This window comes from Lipotes vexillifer, unplaced genomic scaffold, assembly GCF_000442215.2.
Source record: "Lipotes vexillifer unplaced genomic scaffold, Lipotes_vexillifer_v1.1 scaffold624, whole genome shotgun sequence".
NCBI lineage: Eukaryota > Metazoa > Chordata > Mammalia > Artiodactyla > Lipotidae > Lipotes > Lipotes vexillifer.
Window position 1 is genome coordinate 370,431 of NW_006771007.1, and position 18,070 is coordinate 388,500.

Below are 18,070 nucleotides of genomic sequence, written 5' to 3' on the forward strand. Positions count from 1 at the left end.
TTTTGGCTACCCAGAGTTTAAATATAAAAGTTAATACAGTGTTCATATTCTCTTAGATTAAATGAATACTTAGTGTATTAAGCAGTAGAGTAGAAGTATAAAAGCACCATGAAACCCTGGAAATGTTGCATCAACTCTGGCAGGCAACCTCGTCTCCCAGTTTCGAACTAGATGTTCCTGGAGTGGAAGAACATTCAAGTATTGAGGCAAGAAAGTGTAGGCATGGTATATTTGGGGAGTGGAATGAGATAAGTCTGGAATCTTAGATTGAGCCTGGGATGAAGGACTACCCTGCAGAGTTAGGAGCCCTTGACTATTTACCAAGGAGGGAATAGCATAAGCAGATTTGTGGTGTTCATCTCTCTGGCTTTGCTTCTGATCTGTCCCCCTCCCTTTGAATTTGAATTAATTCTTTTTATACTAACCTCTGTCATTAGCTATTCCTGAAAGCCTTTCCTGCTCCCCCTTTTTTCCTTTTCCCAGCATCCTCCACCAGGTTAGGTTAGGTGCCCCTCTTTAGTGGTCCTATCACACCTTGTACATATTTTTATTACTGTACTTCTTTTGGGAAGCAGGCAGGAAAGTTATTTTCCTTTTTATACCTGAGAGAGAAAATAAAGCTCAGAAAAATAAGACTTGCCCTAGTAAGTGGTTGACCCTGGAGTTCTGACTTCTAGACCAATGTTGATCCCCACCCATATCACAAGTCTACATTTGTTGATGTAATTATTCTGTAGTGTTTTAGGAGTTAAATTTCTGTAATGTGGACTTTAACTTTCTTCCCTAGGGGAATTTCTTTTCATTAACGTGTCCATCACTTAGCCAGGAAATGATAAAGCCAATGGTTGCACAGAACCAGAGTAGTCAGAAGTAAAGATGAGAACTGTTTTATTGCTATCAAATTTCTAGTCAGATAACTAACTTAAAAATAATTAACGGAGGGCCTACATTTTTGTGTATATGTTTTTGTGTGTGTGGGGGGTTGTGTGCAAGAAAAAGCTCTTCCTTTCTTTGTCTCCCATCTAAGTATAAGTAGACCAGCTCTATTTGCAGATATACCTGATTATGTCTCTTGGCTAAAAGCCAGAATACTTTCAGCAGGGTGGGTCTTTTCCATTTTCGTTTGAGATCATAAAATTTATGGCACTGTTAGGACATATATGATAGCTGTAAAGGACATCTATTATAAAGGCATTCATACAGAAATTCCCAAAGCTTCAAAAGTAGAATTTGATGCCAGTTTTAATTGTTTTGGTAGAGCTTGTCATGAGATATCTGGTTTGGAAAATGTTGAGATTAACTTACTGCAAAAGTGAGCCTTTAATGCCCCTTTCTTCAAGGAATATATTATTTTTTTCATGAACTTTTTGAAAATTAGAAATGAAGAAATTGCTTTCTGTGTTTTAACCTTGTAACTTTTTATTGTGATAAAATTCACATAACATAAAATTTACCATTTTAGAGTGTACAGTTCATTAGCATTAAGTACCTTCATGATGTTGCACATCTAGTTCCAAAACATTTTCATCACCCCAAAAGGAAACCCTGTACCCATTAAGCAGTCACTCCCCATTCTTCTTTTCCCTCAGCTCCTGGCAACCACTGATCTCCTGTCTCTATTGATTTGTCTATTCTGGATATTTCATATAAAAGGAATCATATAATACATGGTCTTTTGTGTCTGGCTTCTCTTACTTTACATGTTTTTGAGGTTCACTCCCACTGTGGCATGTATCAGTATGTCATTCCTTTTTATGGTTGAATAATATTCCATTGTACGGATATACTGCATTTTGTTTATCTATTCAAAATGGACATTTGGGATCTTTCCACCTTTTGGCTTTTGTGAACAATGATGGTATGAATATTTGTGTACAAGTTTTTGTTTGAACACCTGTTTTCAATTCTTTTGGGTATGTACTGGGTTATATGGTAATTCTGTGTTTAACTTGTTGAGGAACCACCAAACTGTTTTCCACAGTGGCTGCACCATTTTACATCCCCAGTGTATAAATGTTCCAATTTTTTCACATCTTTCCCAACGTTTGTTACTTTGGGGTTTTTTGTGTGTGTGTGTGTGTTTTATGGCCATCTAGTAAGTGTGAAGTGATATCTCATTGTGGTTTTGATTCCCACTTCACATCTTTTTTTTTGCGGTACGCGGGCCTCACTGTTGTGGCCTCTCCCATTGTGGAGCACAGGCTCCGGAAGCGCAGGCTCAGTGGCCATGGCTCACGAGCCTAGCCGCTCTGCGGCATGTGGGATCTTCCCGGACTGGGGCACGAACCCGTGTCCCCTGCATCGGCAGGCGGACTCTCAACCACTGCGCCACCAGGGAAGCCCCCATTTCACATCTTTTCATGTGCTCTTGGCTATTTCAATTTCTTCTTTGGAGAAATATCTATGTAAGTCCTTTGCCCATTTTTAAATTTGGTTGTCTATCTTTTTATTGTTGAGTTGTAGGAGTTTTTAAAAATTAATTATTTATTTTTGGCCGTGTTGGGTCTTCTTTGCTGCGCTCAGGCTTTCTCTATTTGCAGCGAGCGGGGGCTACTCTTCCTTGTGGTGCGTGGGCTTCTCATTGTCGTGGCTTCTCTTGTTGCGGAGCATGGGCTCTAGGTGCCCAGGCTTCAGTAGTTGTGGCTCGCGGGCTCTAGAGTGCAGGCTCCGTAGTTGTGGCAGCCGGGCTTAGTTGCTCCACAGCATGTGGGATCTTTCAGGACCAGGGCTCGAACCCGTGTCTCCTGCATTGGCAGGCGTATTCTTCACCACTGCACCACCAGGGAAGTCCCGTAAGAGTGTTTTAAAAATATATTCTAGATACTAGGGCCTGATTAGACATATGATTTGCAAATATTTTTCTCCCATTCTGTGAGTTGTCTTTTTACTTTATTTATTTTTCAGTTTTATTGAGATAAAATTGGCATACAGCACTGTATAAGTTTAAGGTGTACAGCATAATGATTTGACTTAACAATCATCATGAAATGATTACTACAGTAGGTTTATTGAACATCTGTAATCCCATATAGATACAATATTAAAGAAATAGAAAAAAATTTTTTTCCTTGTGATGAGAACTCTTAGGATTTACTCTCTTAACAACTTTCACGGGGATTTCCCTGGCAGTCCAGTGGTTAAGACTCTGCGCTCTCAATGCAGGAGGCACGAGTTTGATCCCTGTTCGGGGAACTAAGATCCTGCGTGCCACACAATGCGGCCAAAAAACAAAACAAAACAAAAAATTTCATGTATACCATACAGTTATGTAAGTATTATTTTGTCATGTTATACATTATACCCCTAGTACTTATTTGTCTTATAACTGGAAATTTGTACCTTTTGACTACCTTCATCTAATTCCCCATCCCCCTACCCCTGCCTCTGGTAGCCACAAATCGGATCTCTTTTTCTATGTTTGTTGTTTGTTTTTGACGTATTATTGACCTACGGCACTATGTTAATTTCTGGTTCATAACATAGTGATTCAATATTTCTGTACATTTCAAAGTGATCACCATGATAAGTCTAGTTATCATCTGTCACTATACAAAGATATTACATAATTATTGACTGTATTCCCCACACTGTATATTTCATACCTGTGACTCATTTACTTTGCAACTGGGAGTTTATACCTCTTAATCTTTCTCACTTATTTCTCTCCTCCCCACAGCCTCCTCCCCTCTGGCAACCACCTCGTTGTTTTCTGTATCCGTGACTCTGTTTCTGTTTAGTTGTGTTTGTTCATTTGTTTTGCTTTCTAGATTCCAAATATAAGTGAAATCACACAGTATTTGTCCTTTTCTGTCTGACTTATTTCACTTATTATAATACCCTCTGGGTCTATCCATGATGTTGAAATGGCAAGATTTCAGTGTTTTTATGGCTGAGTAATATTCTGTTGTGTATATATATACCACATCTTCTTTACCCATTCATCTGTTGATGGGCACTTAGGTTGCTTCCATATCTTGGCTATTGTATATACTGCTGCCATGAATATAGTCATGCACATATCTTTGAGAATTAGTGTTTTGGTTTTTTCAGATAAATACCCAGAAGTAGAATTGCTGGATCGTATGGTAGTTCTATTTTTAATTTTATGAGGAATCTCCATACTGTTTTCCATAGAGGCTATACCAGTTTACATTTCTACCAACAGTGCATGAGGGTTCCCTTTTCTCCACATCCTCACCAACACTTGTTATATTTTTGATAATAGCCATTCTGACAGGTGTGAGGTGATATCTCATTATGGTTTGGATTTGTATTTGCCTGATGATTAATGATGTTGAGCATCTTTTTGTGTGCCTGTTGGCCATCTGTAGGTCTCTTTTTACTTTCTTTTTAAAAAATATTTATTTATTTATTTATTTATTTATTTATTTATTTATTTTTGGCTGTGTTGGGTCTTCATTTCTGTGCGTGGGCTTTCTCTAGTTGTGGCGAGTGGGGGCCACTCTTAATCGCAGTGCGCGGGCCTCTTACTGTCGCGGCCTCTCTTGTTGCGGAGCACAAGCTCCAGATGCACAGGCTCAGTAGTTGTGGCTCACGGGCCTAGTTGCTCTGTGGCATGTGGGATTTCCCAGACCAGGGCTCAAACCCATGTCCCCTGCATTGGCAGGCAGATTCTCAACCACTGTGCCACCAGGGAAGCCCTCGTTTTACTTTCTTGATAGTGTTTTTTGGTGCACAAAAGTTTTAAAATTTGATGAACTCCAATTTACCTTTTTCTTTTGTTGCTTGTGTTTTTGGTATTATATTTAAGAAACCACTGCCAAATCCAAGATCATGAAGATTTATATTTTCTTTGAAGAATTTTATAGTTTTGGCTTTAATATTGAGGTCTTTGATCCATTTTGAGTTAATTTTTGTATCTGGTACAAGGTAAGGGTGCAGCTTCATTCTTTTGCATGTAGATTAACTTGAAGATTTTTAAACTATAAAATAGATAATAAATAATACTATACATGTATGTTAGTTAAGTAAAGCTATTTGTGGCGATATCTAATCACTCTTTGGGTAGTTGTGGGGAAGAAATGTTTCTAAATGCATTTTTGAAGGCCTTATATTTGAAGTGTGGTGATTCTAAAACTCTTTATGAGTCAATGAGACTTTTATGATCAGGAAACTTCAATATGGCAAGCTAGATAATCCTTATGCTAAAGTTACGTAAGTGATTTTTTTTTCTTTTTTGGCCGTGCCTCACGGCTTGTGGGATCTTAGTTCCTTGACCAGAGATTGAACCTGCGCACTCGCCAGTGAAAGCAGAGTCCTAACCACTGGACTGCCCCATAAGTGATTTTTTTTGTAAAGTGATCTTTACTTTTTTGTAAAGTGATTTTTTTTGTAAAGAATATTGTTTGTGTCGGGTGAAATCTTTGCTTAAACCTAGGGAAAAAAGCAGATTTAGCCTATAATTACCATAAGTTGATATTAGATTTATGCTAAAAGTAATGCATATGTATGTGTTATATAGTTTATTATTGTGAGCCAACTTCTTGACGAAAACATATAACAGTCAGTACCTTGTGGAGACTTTTTACTTGTAACTTGGGCTATAATCACCATATATTATTCTGTTTATTTAGGGATAATGTAAGATTATTTCAGTTTGTTTTCTTGTAGAAATGAGAATTAAAATTTAGCACAGCACAATTGGTTGTTAAATCTCAGCCTCTAGTTAAACATAATTAAAATAGGGACAATTATTTGAAATTAAAAAAAAATTAGGGGATGTGTTTTAATACAAGAATGGAAAATCTGCTTGATCAGCCTTAAGACCTGTAAGGTGCTAGTTCATCTCTGATTATATCCACTGCTGCCCAGAGAATAAGTTTTGTCCTGCTGGGCTACTGTGGTATTTCCATCGAATTCGCCTTTGAAGGTGTCTTTCTGGCAAGAGAAAAAACTCTTGTTGAAGATCCGTGGTTTATTTGCGAAGGAACCTTTCAAATACACTGATAACTTACTCTGAATCTGTGAATTATAACTTATCCAGTGTATATGTAGGTTCTACTGTTCATTCAACAAATATTTATTGTGTTCTTCCAGTTTGCCAGGGTTGATGTATTGGGAATAGATGAAAAGGAAGCAAAGCTGACGATGACCCTGCCATCTTTGAGCTTACATTACAGTGGAGGACGACAGACAGTCAACAAATATTTCAGAAAATAAATGCTAAGAAGAAAAAATTTTAAAGGGTGCTGGGATGTTAGGGAGGAGCCTCTTTGGCTCATGTGGTTAGTTTGGAAGCCTTCTTTGAGGAGGTGACTGAACAGAGATCCAGATGTTAAGAGTATCCCTTCTGGGGCTTCCCTGGTGGCACAGTGGTTGAGAGTCTACCTGCCGATGCAGGGGACGTGGGTTTGTGCCCCCGTCCGGGAAGATTCCACATGCCGCCAAGCGGCTGGGCCCCGTGAGCCAAGGCCAATGAGCCTGCACATGCTGAGCCTGCGCGTCCTGAGCCTGTGCTCCGCAGCTGGATAGGCCACAACAGTGAGAGGCCTGCGTACGGGAAAAAAAAAAAAAGTATCCCTTCTGTTATTATTTTGTTAAATTGTTAATTTATCCTTTCTAAAATAACACTTTAGTTTCTTACTATTTAGAATATGAGTTACTGCTTTTTGTTTCTAAGGAAAAAAACAACAGGTACTTTCCTTATGAGAAGAGACAGTGTTCCCAAGTGGAAATGTCCCTGGAGTAGGAGTCAGCCTGGGTTCTGGTCTTGCCTTAGTATAATCTTATGCAAGTCTATATATTTTCTTATCTGTTACTAAACAAAACAAAAGCACTACCTATTTAGCAGGGTTTCTTTGCTAATAAATGAGAAAATATACTTTATAAATTATACAGCTACATATGAAATGCAGTGTATCCTATTAATCTATTTTTGGCATCAACGTTTCTCAATTGAGACATGTTTTCCCACCAATGTAAAGCATTTATGTCTCTCCCCATGTGGTAAATTTTAGCACCAAATGTCTAAACTCATTGGTTAGTCAGAAGGGGTTGGGTTCTTAGAAAGTGGTAGTGTGGTAGAAAGTATGTTGGATTCAGAGCTGGAAAACTGGGCTTCCAGAATTCTCTCCTTTACTTACTAGCTCTGTGATGGGCAAGACACTAAACTTCTCTGAGCCTTCTTAATTTTCAGGCAAATACCAAGTAGCTCTCAGGGTTGTTGTTAGGAGTAATTGAGTTAAATAGGTGAAGTTCTTTTGAAAACTATAAAGAAAGGTTTGATAGACTTTCTCCATAAAGGACCAGATAGTAAATACAGTGCTTTAGGCTTTGTGGGCCATAGAGTCTCTGTTGCCACAACTCAGCTCTGCTGTGTAGCAGTCATAGGCAATATGTAAATGAATGAGCATGGCTGTGTTCCAATAACACTATTTATGAACACCAAAATAATGAATTTTGAGTAATTTTCATGTGTCATGAATACTATTCTTCTTTTGATTTTTTTTTCAACCATTTAAAAATGTAAAAATCTTTCTCAACTCACCTGCTGCACAAAAACAGGCTGGGAGGTAAGGTAGGTTTGGCCTGAGGGCTGTATGTAGTTTGGCTACCACTGTTATAAAGGGTTAGGCAGAGTAAAGTATTAATTAGGGATTCCAGGCTAGGTGATTGGTAGATAGAAATTGTTTAATTTTTTTTTTTTTTTTTTTGCAGTACGCGGGCCTCTCACTGCTGTGGCCTCTCCCGTTGCGGAGCACAGGCTCCGGACGCGCAGGCTCAGCGGCCATGGCTCACGGGCCCAGCTGCTCCGCTGCATGTGGGATCTTCCCAGACCGGGGCATGAACCCATGTCCCCTGCATTGGCAGGCGGACTCTCAACCACTGTGCCACCAGGGAAGCCCGAAATTGTTTAATTTTGATGATGAAAGAAGATGGAGATGATTTCAATTCTGTTTCTAATATGGATCCAGAAATTTTTTCACATAAAATGGGCATCTCTAATGTGATGTGGTTGTGCAGTGTATGTAGCTATGCAATTCAGGATTGTGTATAGTGTGTGCATGTGGCTCCAAGTCATATGTGACCCTGTGTTATGAGTAGTTAAGAGTGGACTTGGGAGTCAGTTGCCTGGGTTGAATTTTGTCCTTGGTTTTTACTAGCTGTGTAATCTTAGGGAAGTTTAACTTAATTTTTTGAGCCTAGTTTCCTCATTTGTAAAATGGGAATAATTTTACCTCAAGATTCTTATGATTACATGAGAAAATGCATGGAAGGGCTTAGAGTGCTTAGCACAAAGCACTCAATAAGTGTTAAGTGATAATATTCATTTGGATATAAGTTGTATATACCTTATTTTATCCTTCCTTCAGTTATTTTAAGAAATTATAATATCTTTAACTGGTTCTTGGTACAGGTTGTTGATGGACAATTCTTCTTTAACGAATTAAAATAATATAGAGGTAGATTAAAACCAAGTCCCCCTTTACCCAATTTCCTGCCCTCCCAGTGGATAATCATTGTTAAGAGTTGACTGTGAACTTGTACAGTCATTTTTCTCTGTATTTACATGCATATGTATGTGCATATACAAATAAAAAATATGTATTTTATTACTTACTTTTTTCCCAAAGAATGTCTTAAGGCTCTCTCTTTTTTTTTAAGAAATTGGTTCAAAGTATTTTTTTTTTTTTTTTTTCTTGCGTTATGCGGGCCTCTCACTGTTGTGGCCTCTCCCATTTGCGGAGCACAGGCTCCGGACGCGCAGGCTCAGTGGCCATGGCTCACGGGCCCAGCCGCTCCGCGGCATGTGGGATCTTCCCGGACTGGGGCATGAACCTGTGTCCCCTGCATCGGCAGGCGGACTCTCAACCACTGCGCCACCAGGGAAGCCCTCAAAGTATTTTTTTAATTAATTTGTTTTATTTATTTATTTTTGGCTGCGTTGGGTCTTCGTTGCTGCACATGGGCTTTCTCTAGATGCGGTGAGTGGGGGCTACTCTTCGTTGTGGTGCGTAGGCTTCACTTGTTGCAGAGCATGGGCTCTAGGCGCATGGGCTTCAGTAGTTGTGGCTTGCAGGCTCTAGAGCTCAGGCTCAGTTGTGGCGCACAGGCTTAGTTGCTCTGTGGCATGTGGGATCTTCCTGGACCAGGGCTCAAACCTGTGTCCCCTGCATTCAGGCAGATTCTTAACCACTGTGCCACCAGGGAAGCCCTTAAGGCTCTTTTCGTGTCAGTATGTATATGTTCACTTTATCCTTTTTAATAGATACATAGTATTTCATACTACGTGCTTCTTTAACCACTAGGATCAGTTTAGAGCATATCCTTCCAGTCTTTTTTATGTGCATTTACACATATATGAGTACATTTAGAAACATAAAGTTTTGTCTTTTATATATGTATTTATATATAATATTTAATATATAAATGACATATAGGTATGATGTATGTGTTGTACTACAACTCACTTTTCTCAATAGTATATATGTGTGGGAGATTTTTATACATCAGTGTATAACCACCTCTCAATTTTTAAACAGATGCATATTATTATGCAGTACAGGTGCACCACTTTTTATTTTACCATTCTCTTATAGATGAATATGTAAGTTCTTTTCAGTTTTTTTGCTGTTGCAAACAATAAAAAATCCTTCAGTAAAAAATCCTTGTACATATGTATTTGTACACATACAGGAATATTTATCAGATACTAAGAAGTGGAATTGCTGGGTGACAGGTATGCACTAGATATTTGGAATTTGCCATATAAAGAGGCTATTCCAGTTTATCTGCCAACAGTGCATGGAGTACTGAATTTCTCACACTCAAAATGTGATATTAACAGATATATAATTTTCGCTCATCTGATAGACAAAAAATGATATTGAATTATTTGAATTTGCATCTCCTTGCTTACTAAGGAGTTTGAGCCATCCCCCTACCATGCATGTATTGTCCATTTGTGTTTCTTCTTACTGATTTTTCTTTTAGCTCTTTATACATTCTGGATATTAATGCTTTGCTATACAAGTTGCAGATATTTGCTCCCGGTCTGTTGCCTATCTTTTAACCTTGTTCATGGTCAAATGGCCAAATGTATTTTGTTGTTGTTGTTGTTAATGGTCTTTGTATTTTATCTTTTTAAGGGAGCCTTTCTTCAGGTTAGAAATATATTCTGCCATATTTTCTTTTCATAGTTATATAGTTTTGTTTTTTATGTTTAGCCCTTTTATCTACATGGAATTTATTTTTGTGACTGATTTTAAGTAGGGCTTTAACTTTTTTCCCCCAAAATGGATAGCCAGTTATTCTGACACCATTTATTATGCTATCTGTTCCTCATAAATGTGAAATGCCAGCTTTACCATGGACTGCATTGCCATACATACATGTGTCTCTTTCTCTACTGATTGTTCTCCATTAGTCCAGTTGTATATTTCTCTGATGAAACCACATTGTTTAACTTACTATAGCTATAAGTAATATTTGTTAAAGCAAACTCTCATTGTTCTTTTTCAAGATTTTCTTTGCTTTCCTTGTACTCTTTTCAAATCAGTTTGTCAGTTTGGGACAAAAACATCTCTTTGGGATTTTTATTGAACTTGCATTGACTTTGGAATAATCTCAGAGGGGGGTTTGTGAAGATCCTAATATTGGGTCTTTCTACCAAAGAAAGGTGTATTTTTTGTACTTCAGTAAAATTTTAGTCTTCTTTATATAGGTGTTACATCTTTTTGAGTTTATTCCTAGATGATTATTTTATAGCTCTGTTGCTCTTATGAGCAGGTTGCTCTAATGAGCAGGATAGCATCTATATCTATATATCTATATCTATATAGTAATTGCAGTGACCTGCCCTCCTTCCGGAGCACCCAGCCCTTCCTGCCCCCTCCTGGTGCCACCTGCCCCTGGAACCCTTATCTTAGGATAGGTTTTCTTTTTTAATTCATTCATTTATTTATTTAGGCTGTGCCGGGTCTTAGTTGTGGCACATAGGATCTTCATTGTTGTATGTGGGATCTTTTAGTTGCAGCATCTGGACTTCTTAGTTGTGGCATGCATGCGGGATCTAGTTCCCTGACCAAGTATTGAACCCGGGCCCCCTGCATTGGGAGTGCAGAGTCTTACCCACTGGACCATCAGGGAAGTCCCTGATAGTTGTTTTTTAATTACATTTTCTAATTGATTATTGCTGATGTATAGCAAAGCTATTGATTTGTTTGTTGATTTTGCATTTAGCCTTTCTGCTGAGCTCTCTCGTTACTTCCTATCATAGTTTTTTAGTTGAATTTGCTTGGATTTTCTTGACAGGTAATTATATAATCTGCAAGTTTTGAGTTCTGTCTCCTACTTTCCAATATTCGTATGTCTTATTTTATTTCCGTAAGTGGTAGCAATGATAATAGCAATTCTTGGCTTATTCCTGACTTTAATTATTGTTTATGTGAGAGATGCTTAATCTCACTCATGAGATAATTGCTAATTGAAACAACACTATGATTCCTTTTTTAAACCTATCAGAGTGTTAAAAATCAAAGTGTTTGATAACACCTTTTTTTTGTTGTCAAGGCTGTGGGGTAAAAGACACCTTGCACATTGCAGGTGGTAGTTTAAATTGGTACAATGCCTGTGGAAGGCAGTTTGGCAGCATTATATAAAGGTACACATGAATTATGTGTACTCTTATGGGTATATTAGTATACTTCATTAAAAGTTAAATATGCAAATTTCCTTTGATCCAGCAATCCCACTTCAGGGAATTTACATATATATATACACGTATATACACACAGACATACATATATGCAAAATGAAATATGCAATTTTATCTGTCATAAGCAAATAATCAAATACTATTACTATATAGGTATTAAAAAATAAGAATGAGGGAATCTCATGTACTGACAGGGAAAACAGTCTTAAATTATTGTGACTATAAAAAAAAGCTTGGTATATACTATGCTACTTTTCATGTAGAAAGGAAGAGAAAGGACATATATTTATATTTGCTTATTTGCTGTAAGAAACTCTGGAGGGCTACACAGAATCTAATGAGTGGTTACTTGTGGGAGAGTGGTGGGGGGAACTGAATGGATAGGAAACAGATTTGGGAGTGAACCTGTCCATTATATACCTCTTTCTTTGATTTTTGAATCTTATGATTATATTTTAAAAATTAAATTAAAAATGGTTTCTTGAATTATTTCAGCTCTTCCAAGGACATTTTTTTCTTGTTCTTTCTGTGTTACATGTTTTCTTCAAAATGGCTGTCTCCTGATTCTGTTCGTATTAAAGAATGACCTAGTAGAAGGGCTGACTGGGAGTTCTGTGTACCTAGGCAGGTTGTCAGCTGGTTTTGGGGGGAGTGGGTGGGCAGCTGGCTTTTACACTTGGAGGGCCCAAATGCCAGAGTGCAGAGGGCTTTGTACTAGGGTGCCCTTATTCTTCCTAGTTTGTTGAATTTGCTATTCTATCTGCAGGAATTTCTTTATTTTGGGGGGAGAGTTTGTCAACTGTGTCATAATTCAGACCTTCAGTTAACCCCTGTTTTTAGCCCTTTTCTCACTCTGGTTCTCTTTAGGATCAGTCTTCTTTGAGTGTGGAACCCCTCTGGGGTTTTGTCCTGCGAGTCAGCTCCCTCCCAGGTTGGAACCCTTTCTATTACATATTTCAGGTTGTAGCATTCCTTTGATTTGTGTTATCAGCTAGTTCTTTCCTGTTTGCTCTCTGTCAGAAATTGTTGAAATCTTGTATTTGCTATGCCATTTTCCATTCCTGTCTTTGACTTGTGATTTATACTTCTGTACTATTTTACCATCACTTTTTCAGGGTCTTGGAAAGTACAAGAGATATAGGTGTTCGGTTCACCTTCTTGAACTAGAAGGCGGCAGTGGTATATCTTAAGCTTGGGTAAACTATAGGGTCCTTGAGGACAAAGACTGACTTTTGCTCTTTTATCCCCAGACCCTGACACAGTGCTTGGCACTTGGTAAATGTTTATTGGTATGAATACACATGTATGAGAGAGAGAGAGGATTGTCAGTGGAAAATTTACTGTGTAATTCTGACTATTTAAATATGCATTCTTTCAATTGCTGTTTCCAAAAGTTAAAGAAATTATTGAGTCATTGCCAACGTACTGATTGTATGCTGGATTTCCCATGGATAGAACCATGATAAGCTACAGGGGGAAACTTATCTTGAGCTTTTAACTCAAATGCTCCAAGATTATATATCAAATATATTGAAGGAGTACATATGGGACACAGATTTGTGAGATTTTCCCTGTAATTTCAATCTCTATAGAAGTGCTTTTGCAGTTGTTTTTATACATATTCCTAGGGCTTAAATCAATGTGTTATCATTTTATGAAGGAAATAATGGTCACACATGGGTTATGATACATAGCTGTTGAACTCAGTAAGAGACTTTAGGTTTGAGGCCTGATTTTTGTGGACTATTTTACTGAGCTATGTTTCTGCACTGCTGAGTATAGAAGAGATACCCTGGTCACTGAAGCATACCCCTTTAGCAATGCCACCATGATTTCTTACCAGAAAACTCTGAAAGAATGTATTATATACTTTTCAGCTTTACTAAATAGTCTCCTCCTGAAAAATCATTTAATGTTTTCTTGAGTATTATTGTATAGCGCTTTAGTATAGTGCTGCCCTTAGGGGTTATTAAGAGGTAGGAAATAAAAGCTTCCATTTATTGATTATTATATTGTGCCAGGCACTGTGCTAAGTACTTTACATGTATATTGCCATTTTATTTTCATATTATTCCTGTGAGATTTCACAAATGAAATAAAAAATGAATGAGGTTAGGTAATTTGCCCCAAATCTCTGAGGAGTGAGAGGCAGAACCATGATTGATTCCAGATTTCTCCCACTCCAAAGCCTGAGTTCTGAAACTCTGTTTTATGGTCAAGAAGCTATTGGATCCATGATGAAAAGGCCCCAGATATACTATGCTTAGTGAAGTTCTTTGCCTGTTTTGTTAAAATTTGTTTTTCTTATTCATTGTTTATCCTTAGGCCACCAGCTATTACATTTTATTGTTGTCAAGTCTTTTCTCTTCAGACCAATGATTCTCAACCCAGGAATCCAGGCAGAAGATAAGGAGAGTGGACAGAATGGGGTGGTGGTGGTGGTGAGGGAGGTAGAGAGTATAGTTTTAAAAAGGCATATTTGGGGCTTCCCTGGTGGTGCAGTGGTTGAGAGTCCGCCTGCCGATGCAGGGGACATGGGTTCGAGCCCTGGTCTGGGAGGATCCCACATGCCGCGGAGCGGCTAGGCCCGTGAGCCACAACTACTGAGCCTGCGCGTCTGGAGCCTGTGCTCCGCAACGGGAGAGGCCGCGATAGTGAGAGGCCCGCGCACCGCGATGAAGAGTGGCCCCCACTTGCCACAACTAGAGAAAGCCCTCGCACAGAAACGAAGACCCAACACAGCACAAATAAATAAATAAAAATAAAATTAAAATTAAAAATCTTTGCTAATCTAATGGCAAAAATAATAAAAAAAAAATAAAAATAAATAAAAATAAAAAGGCATATTTGATATTATGATGGCTTTGATTTTAGTCACAATATTTTAAGATTCTTAAAGACATCATATTTTATTGAGATATAATTTATATATCATAAAATTCACCAATATAAATGTCAGTGATTTTTAGCAAATTTATAGAGTTCTATAAACCTTGATTACAATCTAATTTTAGAACATTTTCATCACCCCCAAAATATTTCTTGTGCCAGTTTGAAGTCAGTCCTATTCCTATACCCCAGCCCAAGGCAACAAATAATCTATTTTCTGTCTCTATAGATTTGCATATTCTAGACATTTCATATAAATGTAACCATACAGTACGTGGTCTTTCCTTTGGCTTCTTTCACATAGCATAATATTATCAAGGTTCATCTTTATTGTAGCATGTATCAATACCTCATTTCTTTTTATTGCTGCATAATATTGTATTGCATGGATATAACACATTTTGTTTATCCAGCTGTTGTTAGACATTGAATTGTTTCCACCTTTTCGCTATTGTGACTAGTGCTGCTATGAACACTTGTGTATAAATTTTTGTTTGGACATAAGTTTTCATTTCTCTTGGGTAGATGGTATTCATATAGTAACTCTATGTTTAACTTGTTGAGGAACTGCCAGACTGTGTTCTATTGTACATTCCCACCAGCAATGTATTAGGGGTCTATTTTCTCCATATCCTCACCATCACTTGTTACTGTCTTGCCTTTTTTACTGTAACCATCCTCATGGGTATGGAGTAGTATTTGTGATTATGAGTTGTATTTCTCTAATGAGTAACAATGTGGAACGTCTTTTCATGTGTTTATTGGCCACTTGTATATCTTCTTTAGAGAAATGCCTATTCAGATCTTTAGCCCATTGGATTATTTATCTTTTCACTATTGAATTGTTGGAATTCTTTATATATTCTGAATACCAGTCCCTTATCAGGTATATGATTTGCACATATTTTCTCCCAGCCTTTTCACTTTTCACTTCCTTGATGGCATCCTTTGAAGCACAAAAGTTTTAAATTTTGTTGAGGTCCAGCTTCTCAATTTCTCTTTTATCACTTGTACTTTTGCTGTTGTACTTAGGAAACCATTGCATAACCCAGAGGCACTAGAATTTACTTTAATGTTTTCTTCTAAGAGTTTTATAGTTTTAGTCCATGTTCCACTTTGAGTTCATTTCTTGTATGGTGTGAGGTAGGAGTCCAACTTCATTCTTTGGTATGTGGATATCCAGTTGTCCCAGTACCATTTGTTGAAAGACTGTTCTTTTCCCATTGAATTGTCTTGGCCTCTCTGTTGAAAATCAGTTGACCATAAATGTTAAGGTTTACTTCTAGACTCTCAATTCTATTTCATTGATCTATATACCCTTACCTTATTCTGTTCATTTCTAATTTAATTCTTTTGTGGTAGGAGAGCATACTTTGGTTTCAATCCTTTTAAATTTATTGAGATTTATTTTATTACATAGTACATGATCTGTTCTCGAGATTTTTCCATGTGTGCTTGAAAAGAATGCATATTTTGTTCTTGCTGAGTGGAGTGTTCTATAGATGGCAGTTAGGTCAAGTTGATTGATAGTATTGGTCAGGTTTTCCAAATTCTTGCTCGTTTTCTGTCTCATTTTTCTCCCCATTATTGAGAATGGGGTACTAACATCTTCTACTGTTATTACTGAATTGTTTATTTCTCTCTTCAGTTTTGTCAGTTTTTATTTAATGTATTTGGGGCTCTGTTGTTTGATGTGTATATGTTTATAATTGTTACATTGTCCTGGTGAATTAATCTCTCCATGCTTATAAAATGTCCTTCTTTGTCTCTAGTAATATTTTTTGTCTTAGGGTTGGTTTATAAAGGCTGAAGGAACTCACTCATTTCCCCATTTCTCTACTTTGCTGCTTCTTATTCTACAGTTTGGGAAACCAGGTGACCAGACATTATAATTAAAATTATTATACCAAAGCAGCACTACTTTCCCCTCTATTTTTATATTAGGATTCTGAGTAAGATTTCATTTTTTAAAAGAGGTTCTGCAGTTAAAAAATTTTGAAGTCTTTTTCCTACTTAAATTCTCTGATTTTTACCTATTTTTGTCTGCTTAGCAATCCTTTTGTCTTACTTATGGATCTTTGCTTTTGAGGTTTCTGGATAAGTTACCTTTAGTTAAGTGAATAGAGTTATTCTTTTTTCTTTTGAATAGAGTTATCCTTACTTAAAAATGTCCAATCTAAAATGTTAACATTTGGGGATGTGAGTGAAGGGTATACTAAATTCTTTGTATATTATTGCAGGTCTTTTTCCAAGTCCAAAATTATGTCAAAATAAGTTAAAGAAAAAATTCTCTACCTAAGTGAGGCATTGTTAATTACCTTTTCCCACTTGCAGGTAATACTAGTCTTATTGACTTTCAAAGTATATTGATTTGGCAGTGTAGAGTACTGATGAAGATACAGAGGAACTGGAATTCTAATGTACTGTTCCTGGGAATGCAAAATGATACAACCACCTTGAAAAACAGATGGCAGTTTCTTTAAAGGTTAAGCATACATTTTCTGATACAGCCATTCCACTCTTAGGTACTTTCTCAAGATAAATGAGAGTATATATGTCCATGTAAAGATTTGTACACAGATCTTCATAGCAACCTTATTCATAATAGTCCATAAGTGAAATTCAACCCAAATGTCATCAAGAGGTGAATAAATAAACAAATTATGGTATATCCAGATAATGAACTACTTAGAGGAATTACAAAGGGACAGGAGTAAGAGCTCTTGGTGGAGAAGCATATGTTCATTGTCTTGATTTTAGAGATGGTTTCAGAGGTGTACATCTGTGTCAAAATTTATCAAATTGTACATTTTAAATACATGTAATTTACTGTATGACAATTATACCTGAGAAAGTTGATTAAAAGAATTTTAAGCCCCTTGGGGAAAAATATGATGGATTGATAGAAGGGTATGAGAACTAGATTGCTAACCAACGTTCATACAATATGAAGACTTATTGAGCTATATGCCAAGTAGTCTGCTAAGCACTGAGGACTACAGTGGTAAACAAGATAAGACACAGTCCCTGGAGTCTGCTGGTTGCTAAGATTGGACAGAAAAAAGAACAAACTTCTTATTAAGAAAAAAGGGATTAAACAGTCAGGTGACTTTTCTCCTTAATGATTTCCTTTGTGGAGTGATTTTAATATATCCTTTTTTCCCCTTCAGGTTGCTATGGAAACATATGACCACATAAAAGGAAGTCTATTCTGATAATTCTGATACCTGAGATGCAACTGGACTGAAGAGTGGAACAGGAAAAATTTTAGTGCCAACCTTAATTACAATGGATACTGACTCAGGAGAGCCAGCTAGCACAGAAGATTCTGAGAAACCTGATGGAGTTTCATTGGAAAACAGAGTTCGTCAGGTTGCAGCAACTTTGACAGTGGAAGCTAGACTAAAGGAGAAAAACAGTACCTTCTGTGCTTCTGGAGAAATTATAGAAAGGAAGAGATTCTTTCGAAAGAGGGTTGAGATGATAGAAGATTGCAAAGTTGCT

The 18,070-nt window shown here is 37.3% G+C and overlaps 1 protein-coding gene and 1 non-coding gene across 3 annotated transcripts in view; one reads left to right on the plus strand and one right to left on the minus strand.

Moving 5' to 3' along the window:
• Nucleotides 1–11,036: 11,036 nt before the first annotated feature.
• On the minus strand, nucleotides 11,037–11,109 carry TRNAG-CCC (transfer RNA glycine (anticodon CCC)). The gene has a single exon. It is a non-coding gene; the product is annotated as a tRNA-Gly (tRNA).
• A 6,745-nt stretch (nucleotides 11,110–17,854) lies between these two features.
• WNK3 (WNK lysine deficient protein kinase 3) overlaps nucleotides 17,855–18,070 on the plus strand; it is a 156,693-nt gene continuing 156,477 nt past the window's right edge. For both annotated transcript variants that reach the window (XM_007446476.1, XM_007446477.1), the window contains exon 1: nucleotides 17,855–18,040. In XM_007446476.1, coding sequence (XP_007446538.1) covers nucleotides 17,855–18,040 — 186 coding nt within the window. The remainder of the gene's footprint in view (nucleotides 18,041–18,070) is intronic.